The sequence below is a fragment of the Nomascus leucogenys genome, chromosome 15 (genome assembly GCF_006542625.1).
Source record: "Nomascus leucogenys isolate Asia chromosome 15, Asia_NLE_v1, whole genome shotgun sequence".
Taxonomy (NCBI): Eukaryota; Metazoa; Chordata; class Mammalia; order Primates; family Hylobatidae; genus Nomascus; species Nomascus leucogenys.
In genome coordinates this window covers 63238625-63262280 of record NC_044395.1, presented here as the reverse complement: position 1 = coordinate 63262280, position 23656 = coordinate 63238625, and the positions used below count along the sequence as shown (strand labels likewise).

The 23656-nt window shown below is 42.0% G+C and overlaps 1 protein-coding gene across 5 annotated transcripts in view; it reads right to left on the bottom strand.

Annotated features, from left to right (window-relative positions):
• FAM168A (family with sequence similarity 168 member A) overlaps nt 1-23656 on the bottom strand; it is a 201366-nt gene that overhangs the window by 51111 nt on the left and 126599 nt on the right. For all 5 annotated transcript variants that reach the window (XM_012505986.2, XM_003254742.4, XM_030794820.1 and 2 more), the window contains one exon: nt 17716-17803. In XM_012505986.2, the coding sequence (XP_012361440.1) occupies nt 17716-17785 (70 nt within the window). In that variant the 5' untranslated portion in view covers nt 17786-17803. The remainder of the gene's footprint in view (nt 1-17715; nt 17804-23656) is intronic.

Below are 23656 nucleotides of genomic sequence, written 5' to 3'. Positions count from 1 at the left end.
GTATTACTAAAGATATAAACAATTATAAGACAGTCTACAGTCATATGCTGCATAATGACATTTCAGTCACTGACCGCATACATGAAGGTGATCCCGTAAGATTATAATACTGCATTTTTACTGTACCTTTTCTATGTTTAGATACACAAACAACCATTGTGTTACAATTGCCTGCATTATTCAGCGCAGTAACATGCTGTACAGATTGGTAGCCTAGGCTATACCACATAGCCAAAGTGTGTTAAGTAGACCATCTACATCTGTGTAAGTACACTCCATTATGTTTGCACAACAACAAAATTTCCTAATTGTTGCATTTCTCAAAATGTATCCCCCTTGTTAAACAGCCCATGACTGTAAGTTAACTATGTAGCTTAGTGGTTAAGAGCATGAAACATCCCAACTTAGGCTTGATTCTGGCTTCTCTACTTCCTGGCTCTGTGACAGAAACAAGTCCTTTCATCTTTCTTGATTTGTGTCTACACCTATTGAAACTTGGATAATACAGATTAAGTAAGAGAAACCTTGCAGCACAGCTGCCAGCACTGCCACCACCTTGAGTCAGGAGAACCAAGCCCAGGCTGGGGTGTTGGAAGTCTGGGGATTCCAGCCTCAGTCACTATGGACAGTTTTTTCTTCATTGTAGCTCTCTGGCCACACCCGCTCCTTTACATTCAGGGTAGACGAAGAAGATAATATGAAGCATGTGCTGGCATTAATTATGCTCTGCTTCACCAAGGGGGCTAACAATGAGTGTAATGTGGTAGAAGGTGTAACCTGGAACTATGACCACCAAGAGATTACAGTCCCTCTGGCAAACCTCAAGTTGTCCTGTCAACCCAAGTTACAATACGCAATGATATTTCTGAGGAAGAGGAGGAAGCTGAATTGTGCCCTGCTAAAAAGCAGTGGGAATAAGCCCTAACCCTCATTGTTTAGCTAGCTGCCTGCTACATGTGCCATATACCATCTTCATGGACACGACTGAAGAATTCTGAATGTCTCTTCTCTGATGAAAAGGAGAGTCTGGGGTGAGGGGGTGAGTGGGAGGGACTTGGGCCAGTGCTAGAAGAGAAGGAGGCCTGTTCTCCCTAGGGCCCTGGTGTTCTGGTCCTATACCATGTCTAGGGCTTACCTTTTCTCTAGGGGTGGGAAGCACTCTGAACTTCTATCCTGACCCTCTCTCTTCATCTACCTATGAAGATAGGAGGTCAGTATCCAAAGCTCAGGACTACACATTTTTAACCAGTTTACATTTTTGGATGAAGGTTGAAATAAAATGGTGTGGAATGTTTTGCAAAAAAAAAAAAAGATTAAGTAAAATAATGACATAATTCTCAAACTGGGTACAGGAACTCCTGTGGTTACTCAACACTATGCTGCAGGGTACAAAAAAAAGTAATGAATAAATAGGCGCACCTTCCTGGGGTGTTAATTTTACCAGACGGTAAATAATTTGAAGTGTTTGTTTTATAGAAAACAAGTACGACTATATAATGGTGCCTTAAGGCAAAATCCTTAGGAATTCTGAAGATAAGACATAGACTTCAAATAAATTTTAACCTTGGAGTAGCTGCTGTGGGCTATTCACTCCTGCATCAATCCAGAAATGAATTCATTCTCCTCTGATAGCAGGTACACTTTGGTAGAAAAGTTTCCAAAACAGGGTGTATGGCCCATAAGGGCCCTCAGCAAACAGCAACCATTACTGCTATTCATAGATAGCTGTTATAATAAACCCATCCACTAGAGGAACAAAATGGGTGGGGAGAGGGGTCCTCTCTACCCAGACACCATTGTTTTCCCAAGCTCTGGACCTCTCTGGTTCCTGACCAGAATCCCTGTGATTCCATGGGAAGCAGAACTCTGGGAAGCTGGCCAATTCTGACCACAAATGCAAAGGAGTTCTCTTCGAAAGAGAGATCAGCACTAGTAAAGTTACTAATCTCAACAGCCTCCTGGGGACCCAGCCTGCAAGCAGTTAACCCTCAAGATAAGAAAAGTCAGTACAATGATCAATGCAGCTCTACCCATGACTAGACCTGTCACATTTAAAAGGTTCTTCCAGATCAATTATCTCCTTAAAGTCTCACAAATAAGTGACAGATAGGGTAGGTACTATTATTCCTACCTTTACAGAAGAGGAAACTGAGGCCCTTGGAAGTAAAGGAACTTATTAAAGTTTTTAGAGGCAAAGCCAGGAGTCAGACTCGGGTCTTCAGACTTCAAGAACAGGCTCTCCCCACTACATTAAGCAACAGAAACCACTCCAATGAGAATCTATGCGGCACAGCCAAAAGCTCTTCCAGTCCTGTGTCAACATCCCACTGATTTTCAGCTGTATTCAGGGCCACAAAAATTATATTACCATTGATTAAGGACTATACATAATTAATAGAAAGCTAAATTAAATTGCATGAGCTTAATTAGCAGGAAATGGGAAGTCACTCACTGGTAGTAGCTATGGCTATACCTGACCTTTCATAGGATACTTATGGACAGGCTGGCTTTCATGGTCTATCGAGCTTGCCCAACAACGTCAGACGCTCCAGAGAAAGAAGCCCTGGACTGTCATTGTAGGAGAGGGCGCTGAGTAAGGGTACTGAGCTCACCTCATCTTATCTGTTTCTGAACCCTTCATTAACAGCAGGGATTCCAAGAAAGAAGACAGAAAAATTGCATTCATAAGAAAATGCAAAAGAAATAGACTAAGGGAAGGAGTCAGCCAGTTGATTTATAATAAAAGAGTTCTAACAAAAATTTAAAGATTAACACCCAGATTGTTAGAGCTAACAGGGAAACTACTAAACAACTCACATAAGCCCCTCATAGCCTAGATGAGAAAGTGAAGGCAAGGGAAATGGGTGGAACTTGTCAAGTGTCTCCTAGTTGTTAGTAGCAGAATCAGAATTACAACTTAGTAACTCCTCTCTTCTCATGCTTCAAGATCCATGCTTGCCTTCTCAGAAGGCTTTCCTGACACCAACCTCTTGATAGGGACAGGGGGCAGAGAAATTCTTGGCAGAAAAGAGCAGGTCCCTGGCGAAACCCCACCCTCAAGCCAAAAAGCCTGAAACCGCGGCCCAAAGTGAGAACTTATATCTCTGTTTTCCTGCTCAGATGTTGCCTTTTCCTAAACCACCCATGGTCCCACCCCATCCTGTGCCTATAAAAACTCCAGATTCAGCTGGTAGACGGGACTATGGCAATAAAATCTCCTGCATTTACCACCCTTCAATTCGTTTAGGCGACCTCATTTTTCCTGGATGCCAGACAAGAGCTCGGGAGCCACAAGTGTGGATACAAAAAGGCTGGCACACTAGCCCTTTGCACTCGCTGGTGGAAGGCAGCCTCACACAAAAAGGCAAAGGGCCCACTGGGCTGTTAACACTTAAGCTGTTCATGGACAACAGAGCTAAAAGAGCAATGTAACACGCCCTCTGGGGCTTCAGGAGTCGCAGGCAGCCCCACCTGGACACCGCCTTGGGGCGCGCACAGAGTTCACTGATGCCGGAGCCCAAAAGCGGCCGGCTGGATCCTGTACTCACTTGCCTACTGCTCCCTTCCACAAAGGGTTGAGCATGGCAAGCAAGCTGAGTAAGCAGAGTTTGTTCCTACCAGCACCCAAAAGCACTTGCTCCAGTTCCTGCACTGGTTTGCTCACACGCTCCATCCCACAAGGGGTAGACAAGGGTGAGCTGAGTAAACGAGGCACCCCTGTCGCAAGTCCGGCAAAGGGGTCAAGAAAATATCCTGCTTCGCTCTGACAGTGTTGTGGCCCTCCTCTATATACAACCATGCTTCCACAGCAATTTGTACATTTATTTATTATGTTAGGCTTTTGGAATACAGTGGCACATCCCTCTGAGATAGTATTTGTCTCAGTGTATTCTGTCTTCTTATACTTGTTTTTCCATTTCTTACAGATCTGTGCTGGCTAAGGTGGAGAGTCTATGGAGGTACCATAAACATAAAGAACACACAATCACTGTGTGTATGAGTCTTTATAAAACTAGTAATCTTACAATTTAAAGAACAGAGTACATAACAAAATTGGAAGGTCAGAATTCATCCAGTCCAGTCATTTAGGCCCCCTCCTATGGCAGTGGAATCCTTCTCACCTGGATGCCTAATCTATAAAATAGGCAGGAGCAGATCTCTACTGGAGGGGGAAAAGAGCACCTATGTGGCTTACTGCTTTCTCTTTTAACAGCTCCTAGGCATCCTGAGGTGCAATCTCCTAATTTTCTGAATAAGGAAACAGCTAAAATAAAGGAACTTTTTAATTCTAGGCTCTCCTTTCATTCAGCATGAACCAAAGAAAAAAGTAGGGCCTTTGGAGCCAGGCAAACTGTAAGGGAATCTTCTATGACCTTGGAAAAGTCATTTGACCTCTCTGCATCAGTTTTTTAACTGATCAGTTTTTTAACATTTATCTTCTAGGGATGTCATGAGGATTAAATGAAATCAGATATACAAAGCATCCAGCTTGTGCCTGGTACAAGCTCAATAAATAGCCACCATAGAATTACTCTTACTTGAATCAGGCTGGAACCTGGTATTCCCTAGAGCTCTGTTCAGCAAATCTGCCACCATCAAAGATTGACTTACCATAGAAAAGATGTGACCACCAGCACCCCTGGAGGGTGGCAAAGCAGGTTTAAAATACCTTGATGCAAAACCTTAAATAAAATCTCTCCAGACATAAGCAGCCACCTAAATATTAATTCAAAACTCTCAGCATGGTAATGAGTAAAGATTTTTCCCCCTGCCAGGGCAGAAGACAGGTAAGAAAGTGAGCTATAGGACAATTTTCCATCATTTTATAGAAATTTACCAATGACTGAATATACTGCTATGTCTTGAGCTAATTGTGAGAATCCATCATTGTGAACAGATACATGGAAAGCATGTCTCTCACTGTCATGCAGGGTGATGACCATTTTTATTTGCAAAGAATATTGTGATATATCAAGACTTTAGCCAGAAAAAGAAAAAAAAAAAATCCTTACCTGATACTTTCTTTTATGCAATGGTAACAAACTACATGACACTGACAGTTTTTCATTGTTATTGTTTTAAGGATAACTACATTGGGAGCTCTTTTCCTATTCTGCCTTTGTCCATAGGAATCCTCCACCTAAACAACTACTGAGCCAGCAGAAACTATCTGAAGTAACTATTTTGGAATTCCAGAGTCTAATCAGAACACTTGCAGTATGCAGAAGGAGAGTTTAATGAAGAGGCTGGTAAAATTTTCAGAGAATTTCAGCCTTTTGCCCAGCTGCTACCATCCTCCAAGTCCCGGGTGCAGATTGCTGGAGCTAGACGGGCAATAAGGACCTTGGCTTCCAAATATGGGGGTTATGCATTCTGATTGTTAGTTTTGATCACTGAGAGGCCAGCACAGAGGCTGACAGCCATGGTTTCAACCTCCACTGGCCAAAGCAGATTCCAAGGCATTTACAAGAACAGATGAATGAATAAATAAATACTGTACGATTCTACTTATATGAAATATCTAGAATAGGCAAATTCATAGAAACAGAAAGAGCCAAGTACAATGGCTCATTCCTATAATCCTAGTGACTTGGGAGGCTGAGGTGAAATGATTGCCCAAAGCCAGAAGTTTGAGATCAGCCTGGGTAACAGAGAGAGATCCCTTCTTTAAAAAAAATTTTTTTTTTTTTTTAATTAGCCAGGCACAGTGATGTACACCTGTAGTTCCAGTTACTTGGGAGGCTGAGACTGGAGGATCCCTTGAGCCAAGGGACTTCAAGGCTGTAGTGAGCTATGATCACACCACCGCACTCCAACCTATGGGACAGAGTGAAACTCCATCTCGTTTAAAAAAAAAAAGAGAAACAGAAAGAAATTTAGGGGTTACCAGGGTCTAGAGGCAGGGAAAAAGATGAGTAAAAGAAGAGTTATTGTTTAATGGTTACAGAATTTCTGTTGATGAAAAAGTTCTGGAAATGTTAAACAACATTGTGAATGTACTTAATGCCACTCAATTATACACTTAAAAATAGTTAAAATTGGCCAGGTGCAGTGGCTCATGCCTGTAATCTCAGCACTTTGGGAGGCCGAAGTAAGAGGATCAACTTGAGCCCAACAGCTGGAGGCTGCAGTGAGCTATGATTGTGCTACTGTACTCCAGCCTGGGTGACAAAAAAAAAAAAGAAAAGAAAGAAAAGAAAAAAAAAAAGGCTAAAATGATAAATTTTGTATTACATATATTTTAGCATAATAAACTTTTCGTAAGTATACCCATATTTCACATAAGCTGGCTTTTATAAGCTATATGACCTTGAGAAAGTTACTTAACTTAGCTGAACCTTATTCCCTCATATGTAATAATAGCTCTCCCTTGAAGGATTATCATAAAAATTGAAGACTACGTTTGTAAAGTGTCTGGCACTCCACTGACAGTAATTAATGGTAGTTATTACTATAATAACTAACAGCAACAATAATATAATTTGTATAAACTAATAATGATAATTTAATTCAACATATATTTAATGAACTAACTGCCTACTCTGTTGTGGGCACAAGAAGTACATAATTTCTGTCCTCAAGGAGCTCACAGTCTAGAAAAACATACAAATAAACAACTTTTTGTAGAGAACAGGAGGCCAAGGAGAATTTAGGAGCAGAAAAATAATAACCCAACAACAGCAATACTTCTCTGTTTGGGAGAAAGAGTGATTCTTCTTTACAGAGGTGGGAAATCATTTTGTAACCCAGGAAAGTAAATCAGTCACAAGCAAGGGGGTGTAGCTCAGTGGTAGAGTGGGCGCTTCGCATGTAAATCAGTCACAAGCAAACATGTAGTTTAATGTGCATGATTCTTGCCCTGACAAGGTTTAATCCATCTGCTTTTAGCATCACACACAGTATCTCAGACAGATACAAAATCACTGCTTATATGGACAACAAAACCCAGAGAGGACCTGCCTGACACTTCGGTGGAGTGGAAAGAGCTTGGATTTCTGAGTCTTTCCTCATCTGTAAAATAAATGTTCTAATAGAAATTTCTTTCTTTTTCCAGGCTGGAGTGCAATGGTGCGATCTCGGCTCACTGCAACCTCCGCCTCTCGGATTCAGGTGATTCTCCTGCCTCAGCCTCCCGAGTAGCTGGGATTACAGCCGGCTGCTACCACGCCTGGCTAATTTTTTTGTACTTTTAGTAGAGATGGGGTTTCACCATGTTGGCCAGGCTGGTCTCAAACTCCTGACCTCATGATCTGCCTGCCTTCGCCTCCCAAAGTGATGGGATTACAGGCGTGAGCCACTGCACTCAGCCTCTAATAGAAATTTCTACCTCACAGTGCTTGTTGTAAGGATTAAATGAGATCACAAATGGTAATTTTAAGTTGTAAAGTATTGTGCTTCTTATGTATTATTACATGGGGTTTTGTGAGCCTTTGTTCTCACATGCTTCAAAGAAAACTTGTCATAGGAAAGTCAAACTTTGTTTTTGTTTTGTTTTGTTTTTATAGATGGGGTCTTGCTCTGTCACCCAGCCTGGAGTGCAGTGGCGTAATCATGGCTCACTGCAGCCTCAACCACCTGGGCTCACGCAACCCTCCCACCTCAGCCTCCTGAGTAGCTGGGACAACAGGCACGTGCCACCATGTCCAGCCAATTGTTAAATTTTTTTTGTAGAAATGAGGTCTCACCCATCCTGGCTAACACAGTGAAACCCCATCTCTACTGAAAATACAAAAAAATTAGCCAGGCGTGGTGGCATGCGCCTATAGTCTCAGCTACTCAGGAGGCTGAGGCAGGAGAATGGCATGAACCCGGGAGGTGGAGCTTGCAGTGAGCCGAGACTGCACCACTGCACTCCAGCCTGGGCAACAGAGCAAGACTCTGCGTCAAAAAAAAAAAAAAAAAAGGAAAAAGAAAAAAGAAAAAAAAGAAATGAGGTCTCACTATGTTGCACAGGCTGGTCACATTTTGTTTTTAAAAGTCGAATCTCCTGAGCAAAGCAGCTGCCACTCAAAATGAGCTAGCCTAAGGCTGACTACATAGGTAATACAAGAGGTTTGAAGACAGCTCTTCCTTGCTAAATAGCTCAAAGGAATTGTCAAATTTCAACTATCATTGTTCTAAAAAAGAATAATTGCTATAAACCAAGTAGGCAAGGAAACAGGGTCTCTTGTTTTCTCTGAGGGTCTCTGCTGTCTCCATATGACTCAAAAACAGAAAAGTCTCCCTGTTCCATCTGGTCCATCCAGAGGGGTTGACCAGTCACAACACATAATCCAAATGAATTTTTTTTTTTTTTTTTGAGACGGAGTCTCTGTCGCCCAGGCTGAAGTGCAGTGGCATGATCCCAGCTCACTGCAAGCTCCGCCTCCCGGGTTCACGCCATTCTGCTGCCTCACCCTCCTGAGTAGCTGGGGACTACAGGCACCCACCACCACGCCTGGCTAATTTTTTGTATTTTTAGTAGAGACGGTGTTTCACCGTGGTAACCAGGACGGTCTCGATCTCCCGACCTCGTGATCCACCCGCCTCGGCCTCCCAAAATGTGGGGATTACAGGCGTGAGCCACTGCGCCCGGCCTCCAAATGAAATTTTTATTCACCTACAAAGCAGAAAAAAATCTCTCCCGCACTGGCTACCTGTCCCAGACTCTCCTTGCCATATCAGAGGGCTACTCATTAGCAAGGATAGACAAATCACAGGAGTCTTTTCCTCAAACCCATCTCATACTTCTCTGCTGTGACCTCCTTCACTCATTAGAGTCTCATCTCCTTCCCTTTATTTCTTGCTTCTCCCCGCTTTCTTCCTTCAAAATTTACGGAGAGCCAACTCTGTACCAGTCCCTGTGCTAGGTGCTGGGGATATAATGATGTCGAATAATAAACAAAGGCTACTAATGCTTTTTTTTCTTTTTTTTTTTGAGACAAAGTCTCACTCTGTCGCCCAGGCTGGAGTATAGTGGCACAATCTCGGCTCACTGCAACCTCTGCTTCCTGAGTTCAAGCGATTCTCCTGCCTCAGCCTCCCCAGTAGCTAGGACTACAGGAATGTGCCACCATGCCTGGCTAATTTTTGTATTTTTAGTAGAGACGGGGTTTCACCATGTTGGCCAGGCTGGTCTCAAACTCCTGACCTCAGGTAATCCACCCACCTCGGCCTTCCAAAGTGCTGGGATTACAGGCGTGAGCCACTGTGCCCAGCCCATCAAAGCACTTTTGAAGTAAGCAGACACTATTATCCCTACTTTATAGAAGAAACTCAGAGAGGTGGGAAATGACCTAAGATAAGAGAGTTACCTTGTTTAAAGAAATCTAACTGTCTTGGAAATTAAAAAGCAGCTATAAGGTGAGCAGAAAGAGAACTAGATTGGCTGCCAGAGGTCTGGGTTCTACTTCCAGCTTTGACCTCTATCTGTCTATCCATTTGTTGAAAAACTAGTCGATATTCATGGCATGCAGGGGCCTAGCTGGGTATTAGAGATACAAGAGTAAATCGGATACTGAATTCATTGTCAATCTTTTTTTTTTAAGACAAGGTCTCCACTCTTGTCACCCAGGCTGAGGTGAAATAGTACAAGCATGGCTCACTGCAGCCTTTACTTCCTGGGCTCAAGTGACCCTCCCAACTCAGCCTCCTGAGTAGCTGGAACTACAGGGAGGTGCCACCACATCCAGCTAATTTTTACTTTTTTTTATAGAGATGAGGTCTCGCCATGTTGCTCAGGCTGGTCTCAAACTCCTGGCCTCAAGAGATCCTCCTGCATCAGCCTCTTAAAGTGCTGGGATTACAGGTATGAGCCATGGCGCATGGCCCACTGTGAATCTTAAGTGCTTTCCTTAGGCACTTATTAGACCTCAAGTTTCTCATCTAAGAATAGGGTTGGATTTGATGGTCTCTAATAATCTTATAATTCTAAATAAAAACATAATACCAGCCACCAGCTGGACTGAGAATACAGATAAATAGGATGAGCAGGAGATGGCTGGAGATACCTGAATGCTAAGGTCATAAAAACTTTCTATTGCAAGCTAAGGAGTTTGGACTTTATTCAAAGGACAGTGAAGAGTCATTGAAGGGTTTTAAGCATGGAGTGATGTCAAATTTTCAAGAGAGAAAAATGATTATGGCTATGTTATGTAAAGAATAGACTGGGGACAGGGGTATATAAAAGGAGTTAGGAAGTCCAGTTAAGAGGCAACTTAAATAATCCCAGAAAGAGTAATAATGACCTGAATGATAACAATGGAAAGATAGGGAAGAAAAGTCTAATCTAAGAAAGGTAAAGGAGGTTTTTTAAAAATAAAAAAAGAACATTTCATATTCGTTATGATGGCTATTATTTAAAGAGAGAGAGAGAAAAAAAATAAACATTGGCGAAGCTGTGCAGAAATTGAAACTTTTTTTTTTTGAGACGGAGTCTCGCTGTATCGCCCAGGCTGGAGTGCAGTGGCGCGATCTCGGCTCACTGCAAGCTCCGCCTCCTGGGTTCACGCCATTCTCCTGCCTCAGCCTCTCCGAGTAGCTGGGACTACAGGCGCCTGCCACCACGCCTGGCTAATTTTTTTGTATTTTTAGTAGAGATGGGGTTTCACCGTGGTCTCGATCTCCTGACCTTGTGATCTGCCCGCCTCGGCCTCCCAAAGTGCTGGGATTACAAGGAAACTGAAACTTTTATAAACCACAAGGGAGAATGTAAAATGGTGCAGCCACTAGGAAAACAGTATGGCAGTTCCTCAAAAAATTAAAAATAGAATTACTGTATGACCCAGCAATTCCACTTCTGGATATATACCCAAAAGAACTGAAAGCAAGGTCTTCAAGAGATATTTGTACATCCATGTTCATAGCAGCATTATTTACAATAGACCAAAAGCAGAAGCAACCCAAGTGTCCACATACCACTGCATGTGGCATATACATGCAACAGAATATTATTATCCAGCCTAAAAAGGAAGGAAATCCCGACACACGGATGAAACCTGAGGTCATTAGGCTGAGTGAAATAAGCCAGTCACACAAGGACAAATACTGTATGATTTCATTTACATGAGCATCTAGACTAGCCAAATTTATAAAGATAATAAGTAGGTTGGTGATTGCCAGGAGCTGGGGGGGAGGGTGAAATTAAGAGTTATTGTTTAATGGATATTGAGTATCAGTTTTGCAAGACGAAAGGAGCTCTGTGAATCAATAGTGATGACAGTTGCAAAACAATATGAATGTACTTAGTGCCACTAAATAGTACACATAAAAATGGTTAAGATGGCTGAGCACGGTGGCTCACGCCTGTAATCCCAGCACTTTGGGAGGCCGAGGTGGGTGGTTCACCTGAGGTCAGAAGTTCCAGACCAGCCTGGCCAACATGGTGAAACCCTGTCTCTACTAAAAATACAAAAAGTAGCCAGGCGTAGTGGTGCGTGCCAGCTAAGAAGGCTGAGGCAGGAGAATTGCTTGAACCTGGGAGGCGGAGGTTGCAGTGAGCCAAGATCGCACCACTGCAATCTCTGGGCTATAGAGAGAGACTCCATGTCAGAAAAAAAAAGAGAAGGGACAGGAGGGGAGGGGAGGGGAGGGGAGGGGAGGGAGGGGAGGGGAGGGGAGGGGAGGGGTTAAGAGAGCAAATTTTTTAAAAAATTATTTATTTATTTTTTGAGACACATTTTCACTCTGTTGCACAGGCTGGAGTGCGGTGTCATGATCTTGGCTCACTGCAACCTCCACCTCCCAGGTTCCAGCAATTCTTATGCCTCAGCCTCCAGAGTAGCTGGGATTACAGGCATGCGCCACTACACCTGGTTATTTTTTGTATTTTTAGTAGAGACGGGGTTTCGCTTTGTTGGCCAGGCTGTTCTGGAACTCTTGGTCAAGTGATCCACCCGCATCAGTCCCCCAAAGTGCTGAGATTATAGGTGTGAGCCACCACACTCAGCCAAGATAGTACATGCGTTTTACTGCAATCTTTTTTAAAAAGGCAGGACTTAATAACTGGCGTTAGAAGGCAAAAGAGGCAAGAGTATCAAGGATGATGTTTTCTGATTTTTAGGAATAGGCAGATAGTGGTATTAATCACAAAATGATAAAATATGGGTTACAGGGGAATGATAAGATAATGAGCTCAGTTTTAGGCGTAATAAGTCTGAGCAAAGCATGAGACATTCATGGAGGAGATGTTCAGAAGACGGCTGGATAAACTAGTCTGAAACTCAGAAGAATGGTTTGCCACAGCCCTACAGTTTATGAATCATCAGCCTATAGATAGCAGCTGAGGCTAAGGGAGAAACAGAGCCCTTGTGCAACATCAACTTTTAATGGATGAGCAGGGGAAGAAAATTCTGAAAGGAGACAAATTCAAGAACAGCTGGAGAAGAAGAAAGGGAAAACAAACAAAAATAAACAAACAATTACGGTCAATGAAAATTATGGAGGCAATGAAAGCTTGCTTCAAGAAAGGGGTAAGGTGTCAAATGATATAAAGAGTCAAATTAGGATAAAGGCTAAAAAGGGTCCACTGGATTTAACCACAAGATTATATTCATGAGAACAGTTAATAAGAATTCTCTTTAGATGCTCTTCTTCAACCATAGGTGAAAAAGTAATTAAGTGACCTTGGAGTTCTCTCCTGAGCAGAGGAGATCAGTTTGAACATCAAAGGGGGAGTTGTGAGAGCAGTTTCAGGAATTAGAATCCATTTTCCAGGCTCATCTGAGATCCTAATCACTGTACTGTCCAAGACATAGCCATGTATGCTAGAGCAATAAAAGCACCTACTTTGTAACTGGGGTTAGTTTGGGCTCTGCTATACAGTGTGACCTTAGAGAAGCTTAATTTCATCTGGAAAATTAAAACTATCTTCCAGAGTTGTTACAAAAAAAAAAAAAAAAAACACATACAAGGGAAAAATCCCACAAAAGTTCTTTGCAAAGAATAAACAAAGTACAAATGTCAGTTAATCAAAACCTCCAACAGGTGATCCTTACAAAGTTTTAAGCAAAAACAGCAATCTGGGGGGAAAAAAAACCCCGCCACTGGTTTAAAAAAGAAAAAAGAAAAAAACATGGTAGTCTTTGAACAGATTAATTTCCTAGCCTTCTAACCTTGAGAGTTGTATCTTTTGTTAGTGTATTTGTAGCATTTAGACCTATGTTTTCTACTGGCTGGAACCAGGATATTTATTAAGGGTCAACACAGGAGGAGTCAGAAAGAGCTCTTGAACTGGAGTGGGCTAGCAGAGGAATGTGAAGTGGCCACAATGGAATGAAGAGAAGGGAGGATGCTTGTTATTCTGTGGTAGAGAGACAATGAATACACAGACCCAGATGGGGAGACATGGGTTCCAGACTCAACCCCAACACTTTCTTCAAAACACTTCTTTTTTTTTTTTTTTTGAGACGGAGTCTCGCTCTGTCGCCCAGGCTGGAGTGCAGTGGCGCAGTCTCGGCTCACTGCAAGCTCCGCCTCCCGGGTTCACGCCATTCTCCTGCCTCAGCCTCTCCGAGTAGCTAGGACTACAGGCGCCCGCCACCACGCCCGGCTGTTTTTGTATTTTTAGTAGAGACGGGGTTTCACCGTGGTCTCGATCTCCTGACCTCGTGATCCACCCGCCTCGGCCTCCCAAAGTGCTGGGATTACAAGCGTGAGCCACCGCGCCCGGCCTTCAAAACACTTCTTATACTCCATCTTTTCACCTATAAAATGATGGATTCATTTAAGGGCTTCATCTGTTCTCCCGTTTTAGAATTATTTTCTAATTGTGTTTTGGAAACTTTATCACAAGTCAGTGGCTAGCCCTGTTACATTTATTACTCTCAGCTGTCGTGTGAGGAAGGCATTCCTAACCCTGTTTTATCTTTTTTTTTTTTTAAAGCAAATGATAGACTGAGGACCAGAAAGCTTGATAACTTATCTGATGTCATATAGCTCTTAAGTGGCAGAATAGGGTCTGTAATCTAAGTCACTAACTCTATGTCCCATGCTCTTTTCCCTGTAGGTATATACTCATTGCTATGCATTACAACAACCACTGAGCGTCCACTATGAGCCAGGCACGACACCAGAAGCTTTATAAACATTTTCACCGACTACAAACCAACCATCTGTATAGGTCATTATTCCATTTTACAGTCAAGGAAACTGAGATTCAGAAAGATTACTCAACCAAAGTTCCATAGCTAATTAGTGACAGAGACCAGATTTCAGCAGAGATCTGACACACTCCAGAACACATACTAGACCCCTGGGTGATGCTTGGACACTGACACAATCAGAACATTTTAGAAAAGAAAAGATAAGAAGAATGTTGAGGTCTTGACTACACTCCAAAATTCTAACAGAAAAACCTTTATGAAGCTTTTGGAAAAAGAAATGCCCTGGTCTATAAACAGCCCACTGTCATGGTGAATCTAGGTAAAGGGTATTCAAGTGTTCACTGCGCTCATTATCTGTCCTAGTCAGCTTGAGCTGTCATAACAAAATACCAGACTGGGTGGCTTAAACAACAGACATTTATTTCTCATAGCTCTGGAGGGTGGAAGTCCAAGATTAGGGTGCCAGCATGGTCAGGTTCCAGTAATGACTCCCTTCCTGGCTTGCAGATGGTTACCTTCTCGCTGTGTTGTTACATAGCAGAAAGAGCTCTGGTGTCTCTTCTTCTAAGGGAACTAATTCCATCATGAAGGTTCAACCCTCATGACCTCATTTAAACCTACAACGGTTCAATCTCCAATTACCATCCCACTGGGGATTAAGGGTTTCAACATACAGATTTTGGAGGGACACATTCAGTTCATAATACATAGTCTATGTTTAAACATTTCAAAGTATGTGGCATATTACATTCTCTAAATTCACTCTGCCAAAATATATAAGGAGCTAGTTATAACCACGTTATAGGATTGCTGCAAGTGTAAAAATAGGTATTTTCTGTAAAATACTGAGCTCAGGTTTTGTCACACAGTAAGTACTCGGTAAAGGGGCTTTAAAAGGGAGAGAGAGAGAGAGAAAGAACACTGTCAATTGGCTAGAAAACAGCTGCTTACTGGAATACATTGCACCACAAAGCTATATTTTATTTCCCATCTTCAGACTTCAAGAGAATTTCAAACCAGGAGTGTTTCCAACTCCTCTGTTCCCTGCAGCCACCATCCCATTTCCTCTGAAGCAGATGACAGTACAATGGACTTGACCCCCTGTACTTTTGCCCTCCTGAGCCTACCCCAAAATGCTGGCCAGGAACAGGTTTCTAGCTCCTCAAAGGGAAGCTTTCCTAGCCCTAGAAATGGAAAAGACAATCCTCTTCTTTAGTTTATCATGGGGAAGAGAGAAAGCAGCACATATTTTAAGACAGATTAGCTGGGCCGGGCGCGGTGGCTCACGCTTGTAATCCCAGCACTTTGGGAGGCAGAGGTGGGTGGATCACGAGGTCAGGAGATCGAGACCACGGTGAAACCCCGTCTCTACTAAAAATACAAAAAATTAGCCGGGCGTAGTGGCGGGCGCCTGTAGTCCCAGCTACCCGGAGAGGCTGAGGCAGGAGAATGGCGTGAACCCGGGAGGCGGAGCTTGCAGTGAGCCGAGATTGCGCCACTGCACTCTGGCCTGGGCGACAGAGCGAGACTCCGTCTCAAAAAAAAAAAAAAAAAAAAGACAGATTAGCTTACTGTAACAGAAAGCACATATACTTTGAAACCACAAAGAACTGAGTTCAAATATTTTCTCATCCCTTAGAAGCTATATACGTTAGACAAGTCACATGACCTGAATTAAACTACCATAGTTTTTTTATCTATAAAAACTATAGCATTTATGATTAATGAAATTATAATTAATATATAGTACCTAGTATGTTCTTACCAAATGATAATACTTTTAACATAATCATATAAATGCTTACTGTAATGCAATATATTTGGCATTTGTTTATAAATTCTCTTCACTTAGATCTTCCATTTCCAGTAATACAGAAGAAAAATAACCTGAAAATCTGCCTACTGCATAATACCTAGAAAAGCTGGATGAAGTATAACAAACATCGTATTACATAGAGTTGAGATTTTAAGAAAGAAAAGGAAATCCCTATTACTCAAAAAATGAAGAGGAAACTAAAAATCAGGAAGTCTGATATTGGGCTGCTTTGGGGAGATATTTTAGTCTAGGCACTCAAAGGGCTTGCTTTTTATAGCCACCAGGGGTAGGAGATAGGCTGTGGGCCCTGGAGCAGCCAAGAGCTGCAACTCAAATTCCCCTGCATAAAGTTGGGAGCTTGGAGAAGTCATAGTGTCAGTTAAAAAAAGAAAAAAAAAATCCAAAAGTACAGAGATACAACAGCCAAGGTTGGGTTAAAAACTAAAAGTATCCCTACAAATTTGAAACCTTGGCCTGTATGAAGTCTGAATTTATACTACTTATGTGGAGTTTATACTATCTGTGTATATATCTGTGTGGTCCTAGAATCTACAGCAGGGAATTAACTTAAAACAGTTCCAGGCTCATAATATTCCTTGGTGATTAATAGAGACAAAAAAAAAGATCCTCCTTTCCTCTAGAGGAGTACAAATTATCTTGTTTGATTCTCACAACTGTCCTATGAAATGGATAATATTTTGGCCCATTCCCAGAATTATCTAGTATGAAATAGATAACATTATCTCAGTTCATCAAAGAAATTAAGTCTGGGGAGGTTAGGGCAAGTTGTCCAAAGTCACCCAGCTATTCTCTGACAGAGCTGGGATTTGAACCTGGTTGTTGTCCAGTCAGTCAAAACACATTACCAAGTCCTACTATGCGCCAAGCAGAGATAAAGTCTGTTCTCTTTCCAATTTTGGAAATTTGGAAAATTTGACAAAGTCAATTCCCCTTCCAGATTTACAATGTTTAAATCTTGATGCAAATCAATAGATAAATGCAACTGTTCTCTTCCTTCTCTAGTTTAGCAACTTAGTAAGAAGGCAGCCAGGATCAAAGCAAATAGGAAACCAAAGCCCCACAGGGTTCCTCTGGGCTCTATCTGCCAAAGCAGTTCAGTTCCCTCTGGCAAACGAACTTAAGTTGCTGGAACACTCTGAACTGGAAAGGGGAAAAGCAACAAGCTCCATGAGCTAGTAGGGTGTAGGGTACTGCCCCATGAGTCCTGGTTACTGGAAATTAATTTTGTTAGAATAAATATACAAATAGAAATTCAAACAGAAAATATTTACTGTTAATTTAAGTAATAAGGACAATGAAACTGTTGTGATAAACACAAACATGGGAAATAGAAAGTTAGTGATTAACAGTTACAGTTATATGAGGCTCAAACTCCAATATATTTCTGAATGTTAATTTGGTTGCATAGCATTGAGAAAATCCTGATTTAAAAACATAAGCAGATGTAAATGGTAGCATTTTTTAAAAAAATTAACAGGCATTCTTAGAAGCTTAACACACTGAACATCTAACACGTATTCATGTTTTATAAAAATAGTTCTCAATATTTTAAAATAATCAAATGAAATGTTTGCAGACTCTCTAAAACACTCTCCTGGTATTTTTATAGAACAAAGTTGGGAAACAACCACACAACAGGTTCTCTGAGATCTTTCCACTGGACCTCAGACATATCTTCTGCATGTTCCCAAACTTTCCCAAGACTTTTGGAGGTGTATGTTAGGAGGAGGAGCAAGTTATTTGGTAATATCCTTAACCACCATTTCTCAAAATGAGAGCCATTCTCACACTACTCACCCGTGTAGGCCATGTTCTTAGGGTTGCCATAAGGAGCCCCAGGCTGCACGGGGCTGTAAACAGGGTTCATTGTGGAAGACTGAGGATCCTACAGAGAAAACAAAGAAAACAGCACTGATTATTGATTGTTCATTCTTCTGACATCAGCTTCTCCTCCATAATCTTCAGTTTTCCCTGAAAGGAAAGCATCAGGGTGTAGTGGAAAGAAGACTAAACAAAAAAGCCAATTTGCTTGTACTTGGCCCTATGCTAAATACTTTCCCCATTTTACAGATAAAGATAGTAAGGAGCAAGGAAGTAATATAACTTGCCTAATGTCAACCCAGGCATTTTGGCTCTCAGCTCAGTGTTAGTCCCACTATCCCACAGACAGCTCTGGCACTAGAGTACTATGTGGCACTGGCCATGTCACTTCCCCTGTCTGGACTCCAATGTCCTGATATAAAATGAATTAGTTTAAGATCTCTGAGGTCCTTTCTAATTCCAATGTTGCTAGTCTAAGAGTTGTTAAAGGATATGCTTTCTACGGTTCACTAGTGGAGCTTGGTGTCTGGTGATGAGCAAACAGACTGCTGGAAGGAAAAGCAGCGTCTCATCCACCCCTTACACCTGCAGAGGACAAGATACCAGTTACCAGCAGCTTTAAAAACAGAAAAGGGAATTTGTTGCCACTGATACTTTTAATGCAAACAAGGAAATATGGCTAGGATTTCTCTCCAAATTTATTCAAGAGAAAGAAAGAAACTTGGAAATTTGTGTGCAATAAGTATCACCTGCACAAGTGCTCCGTTAATTATCTTAATGAAGCACATTCTCCATTCTGATTAATTGGAAAATCTGTCATTAAGCTCTATTAGCCAGCCAATTTGTCCCACCTTGTTTAGGGAGCCTTTCCTTACTATATAGCCTGACACATTTGAAAATGTGTCTCCAAATATATGATTTACACATCATAAAAATCAAACAATTCCTTCCTAAGTTCACAAGATAGATGGGCAATTTTTTAGGTCATTAACTTCTCTTGTATCACTTCAAAATAGGAAACAAGTCAAATGTTGAAGGCAGGCAGTGAACAGCTGGCATGATGACAACTGCTCTGTGATTAGTCTGTCTAGGGTTCAAAAATGAGATGTGGAGAAAAGGTGGGCTAACAAGGAGAGGAAGCTGGGACCATCAGATAAGCAAAACGGAAAATGCCACTGGCCAATTTCAGAGGACAGAATGTCCTAAAACATACGTAATGTGTAGTCCTGGCAAACTACCCCAGGGCAACGAGCTAGATAAAATTACCATCAGCCAACAAACTGAAACTAGAACAACTTGAGGATGAAAGTTAAAGGAGTTATATATATATTTCAGTTAAACTTAAAGGAAAAAAATATTCTCACAGCCAGAGTTATCTAAAAATATACCCAAGTAACGTACACTCTCTCTCTCTAAATAAAAGCACTCTCCTCACAGAGTACTGAGACATTAATAATGAAAAGAGATCATAGATGTTTTTGTTTTTTGAGACGGAGTCTCACTCTGTTGCCTAGGCTGGAGTGCAGTGGTGTGATCTCCGCTCACTGCAACCTCTGCCTCCTGGGTTCAAGCAATTCTCCAGCCTTAGCCTCCCGAGTAGCTGGACTACAGGCACGCGCCACCATGCCTGGCCAATTTTTTTGTATTTTTAGTAGACACGGGTTTCATCGTGTTAGCCAGGATGGTCTCGAACTCCTGACCTCGTGATCCACCCGCCTCAGCCTCCCAAAGTGCTGGGATTACAGGTGTGAGCCACCGCACCTGGCCGATCATAGATGTTAAAACAAGTTGCACTGTCGAGTGACATGCAAATGTAAACGATGATGTGGCAATGTTGCTCATGTGACAACAACACAGAGACTACTTGTACTCTTTTCAGCTTTGGGTCTCTCTTCTACCCAACCAGTTCTCTGCCTGGTACATCAGGGTGAGGAAGACCGATAAAGTGCTGCAGTGGTTTGAATGTTTCCCCCCAGAAAGCGTGTGCTGGAAGCTTAATAACCATTTTAACAGTAATTAAGATGTGGGACTGTTAAAAGGTGATTAGGCCATGAGGGATCTGCCCTGATGAATGAGTTAATGCCATTATTGCAGGAGTGGGTTTATCATGGTGGGCGTGGGTTCCTTACAAAAGGATGCGTTTGGCCCCCTCTTGCTCTCTATCACCCTCTTTTTGCCCTTCTCTCTTCCACCATGGGATGACACAGCAAGAAGGCCCTTGACAGATGCTTGTACTCTGATATTGGACTTCCCAGCCTCCAAAACTATGAGTCAATACATTTCCATTCATTATAAATTACCCAGTCTGTGGTATTCTGCTATAGCAGCACGAAAAGGACTAAGACAAGTGCTAAGCAGTACAACTTGCCTGTAAACATCTGAGCACTCTCCTACTGAGAAGACAGACTCTGTGTTGCTGATTGTGGACAAAGTACAAAATTGCTTTTTATAATCAAAGAAACTCATCAGCTTTGAAACTGGTCTCCTGCTGCTCCAAAATGAGGGCCACTGCCACAGGAGGAGATCATGCCTGGGGTAGCACTCCATAATAGCATCAATTCCAATCTCAATTAATGACTGACAGAAATGAGATCTGCCAGGGTTTCAAACTTTAGAATATGATAGCTACTTTTAGGGAGCTGCACAAGGGTAGATGGGATTCCCAGCTTCTAAAGGAATGTTGGCCATTTATAACAAAATCTATACTGTAAATAGCTTCAGGGACAGGCTAAAAATGAGTAGGAAGATCATAAACTCTACAATCAGGCAGATTTAGGTTCAAATCCTGGATCTGCCACATACCATGATGGGATCACCGGGTAGTCCTTTAACTTCTGAGTCTCTGTTTCCTCTAACCTCAAAATGGGAAAAAAACAAAAAACATACTTTGTAAAAAAAAATTTTTAATGACAGGTTCATTAAAGTATAACTTACGTATAGTAAAATTTTACCTCTTTTAGGTATATAGTTCTATGAGCCCCTGAAAAAGTATTCAGTTGTACAAACATCACCACAATCAAGATATAAAATATTTTCATTACCCCAAAAAGTTCTCATACATTTGTAGTTAATACCACCCGCCTTCTTCAAAAGCCTTACGAATAAAATCCAAACTCTTTCACAGAGTATACAAGATCCTTGATGCTCTATCTGGGATGGGGCTCAGAAATCTGTGTATTTATGTTCCTAAGGAGATTTTGATGCCCAGTTTGAGGACCATGCCTTAGCCTTTCTTTCCCAAATGCCATTTCTCTCATATAGGCTGTCTAGAGGAATTGAGACACAGCAGAGAACAACAAACATTTCTGCTTACACGCTAGTTGGGAGGTGGGAAGAGAGAGAGATTTTTTTTCAAGTGAAAAATATATCAGATGGCAATGAAAACTGTAAAGCAGGGGTTCCCAACCCTGGGGCCATGGACCAGCACCAGTTCATTCCATGGCCTGCTAGGAACCAGGCAGCACAGCAGGAGGTGGGTGGCAGGCAAGCGAGCATTACCACCTGAGCTCACCTCCTGTCAGATCTGAGGAGGCATTAAATTTTCATAGAAGCGTGAACCCTATTGTGAACTGTGCATACGAGGGAATGTAGGTTGTGTGCTCCTTGTGAAAATCTAATGCCCCCCTCCCCGCCCTATCCCCACACATACCCCTGGGTCCATGGAAAAATTGTCCCTGGTGCCAAAAAGGTTGGGGACTGCTCCTGTAAAGAAATCCAGTCAGGCTGCTTAGGGAGTGCTAAGGGCAGGTTGTTGCAATTTTAAATAAGATGATTAGAAGAAGTGTCATTGAGTGACATCTGAGCAAAGACCTGAATAAGTTGAAGGAGCAAGCCATGGAGATCTCTGAGAAGAAACTGTCCAAGTAGAGGAAACAGCAAATGCAAATGCCCCCAAAGTAGAAGCATTTTTGAGAAAGAGCTTAGAGGCCAGTTTAGCTGAAGTGGAGTAAATGAAGGGGAAGAATAGCAAGTAAGATCAGACAGGTAATGAAGGCCAAATCATGCAGGGCCTTGTAGGCCACTACACAAACTTTGTTTTTATTCTAAATAAGATGGGAAGCCACTGGACTGTTTTACAAAGAAGAGTGAAATTATTTGTCTTCATTTTAAGAAGAGGTAGATCGTTGTGCTGAGATCAGATAGCAGGAAAGCAAGAAGAGAAGTAGGGCAATCAGGAGGTTTTCGAAACAGTTCAGATGAAAGATGATGGTGGTAGTAGCAGTGATGGTGGTGGTGGAAACTAGTCATGTTTTTTATATATTTTGAAGATCAAGCTGATAGGAATTGCTAATGGATTTAATATAAGATATGAGAGGAAGAAAGACATCAAGAATGATGCCAAGGCTTGAGAAACTGGAATAATAAAAATGCCATTTACTGGTGAGAACTATGAGAGGAGTAGGTTGGTTTTGGGTGAAGAACAGAAATCTGGATTTGGACTTAGATTGGAGATGCCTAAGAATTTTGCTTAGAACAATGATATACGATAAACACCCTATAGAAGGTTAGCCACTAGCACTACCACAAACATTACCTCTTTGGTGGTTCTGTGGAGGTTAAAAAAAAGAAAAATAAATAAATACTACCCCTACTACCAGCAGCTACCATTTACTGAACACCTACCATGTGATAGGTACTGTGCTAAGGACTTATAAAGTCCCTGTAAGTCTTATACTTGCAAACTAAGTATTATTTTTATTATATTACAGATAAGTAAACTGAAGTCCAAAAAAATGAAGTGACTAGCCCAAGATCTCATAACTAAGAAGTGAAGAAAAGCCAATTTCAAAGCCAGGTCTGTTTGATTTCAATGTCCAAGTTACTTTCACCGTACTAGATGAGGCTCCCAGGCTCTCTAGTCACCTATTCCAGTACTAGGTTCGCCTCTGGAACAGTAGGCCTCAAACCCTTGTTCAACTCAAGAGCCTAAGTGCTCTGCTTGGACCCTAACAGATCACAACATGGAGTCAGTTCATATCTACCACAGTACCTGGCACCTGTTGGGTCACTGCTGGGTACCATGGGCAGTTATAACTATATGATATGGCCTGATGTGCCTACCTCTCTGGTTGCAACTTCTACCACTATCTTTTTGTTTTCTTCACTTCAATCACAATGACTTCCTTGTTGTTACCTGAAGACACCATGCATGCTTGTGCCTCTGGGTCTTTGCACTTGCTTCTTCCCCACATCTCGAATGCCCTTTTACCCAGATATCCAAATGGCACAGTTCCTCACTTCATTCAGGTCTCTGCTCAAATGTCACCTTATCAGAAATGCCTTCCTTAACCAATTTATCTAAAATAGGTCCTCCACATGCTGTTATTCTCTGTTCTCTCATCCTTTCTTACTTTTTTTTTTTTTTGAGATGGAGTCTCGCTCTGTTGCCCAGGCTGGAGTGCAGTGGCACAATCTCGGCTCACTGCAACCTCTGCCTCCCAGGTTCAAGCAATCCTCCTGCCTCAGCCTCCCAAGTAGCTGGGATTACTGGCATCCACCACCACACCCAACTAATTTTTGTATTTTTAGTAGAGATGGGGTTTCACTATGTTGACCAGGCTGGTCTCAAACTCCTGACCTCAAGTGATCCACCTACCTCAGCCTCCCAAAGTGCTGAGATTATAGACATGGGCCACCGTGCCCGGCTTACTCTTCTTATTGATACCTATTTTAGTCTGTTTTGTGATGCTATAACAGAATACCTGAGACTAGGTAATTAATAATGAACAGAAATTTATTTCTCACCGTTCTGGAGCATGGGAAGTCCAAGATCAAGGGGACGGCATCTGGCAAGGGCCTTCTTGCTACATCATCCCATGGCAGAAAATGGAAGGGCAAGAGAGAGAATCTATTCCTGAAAGCCTTTTAAAAAAATGATTGTTTTTTAAAGAGATGGGGGTCTTACTATGTTGTTCAG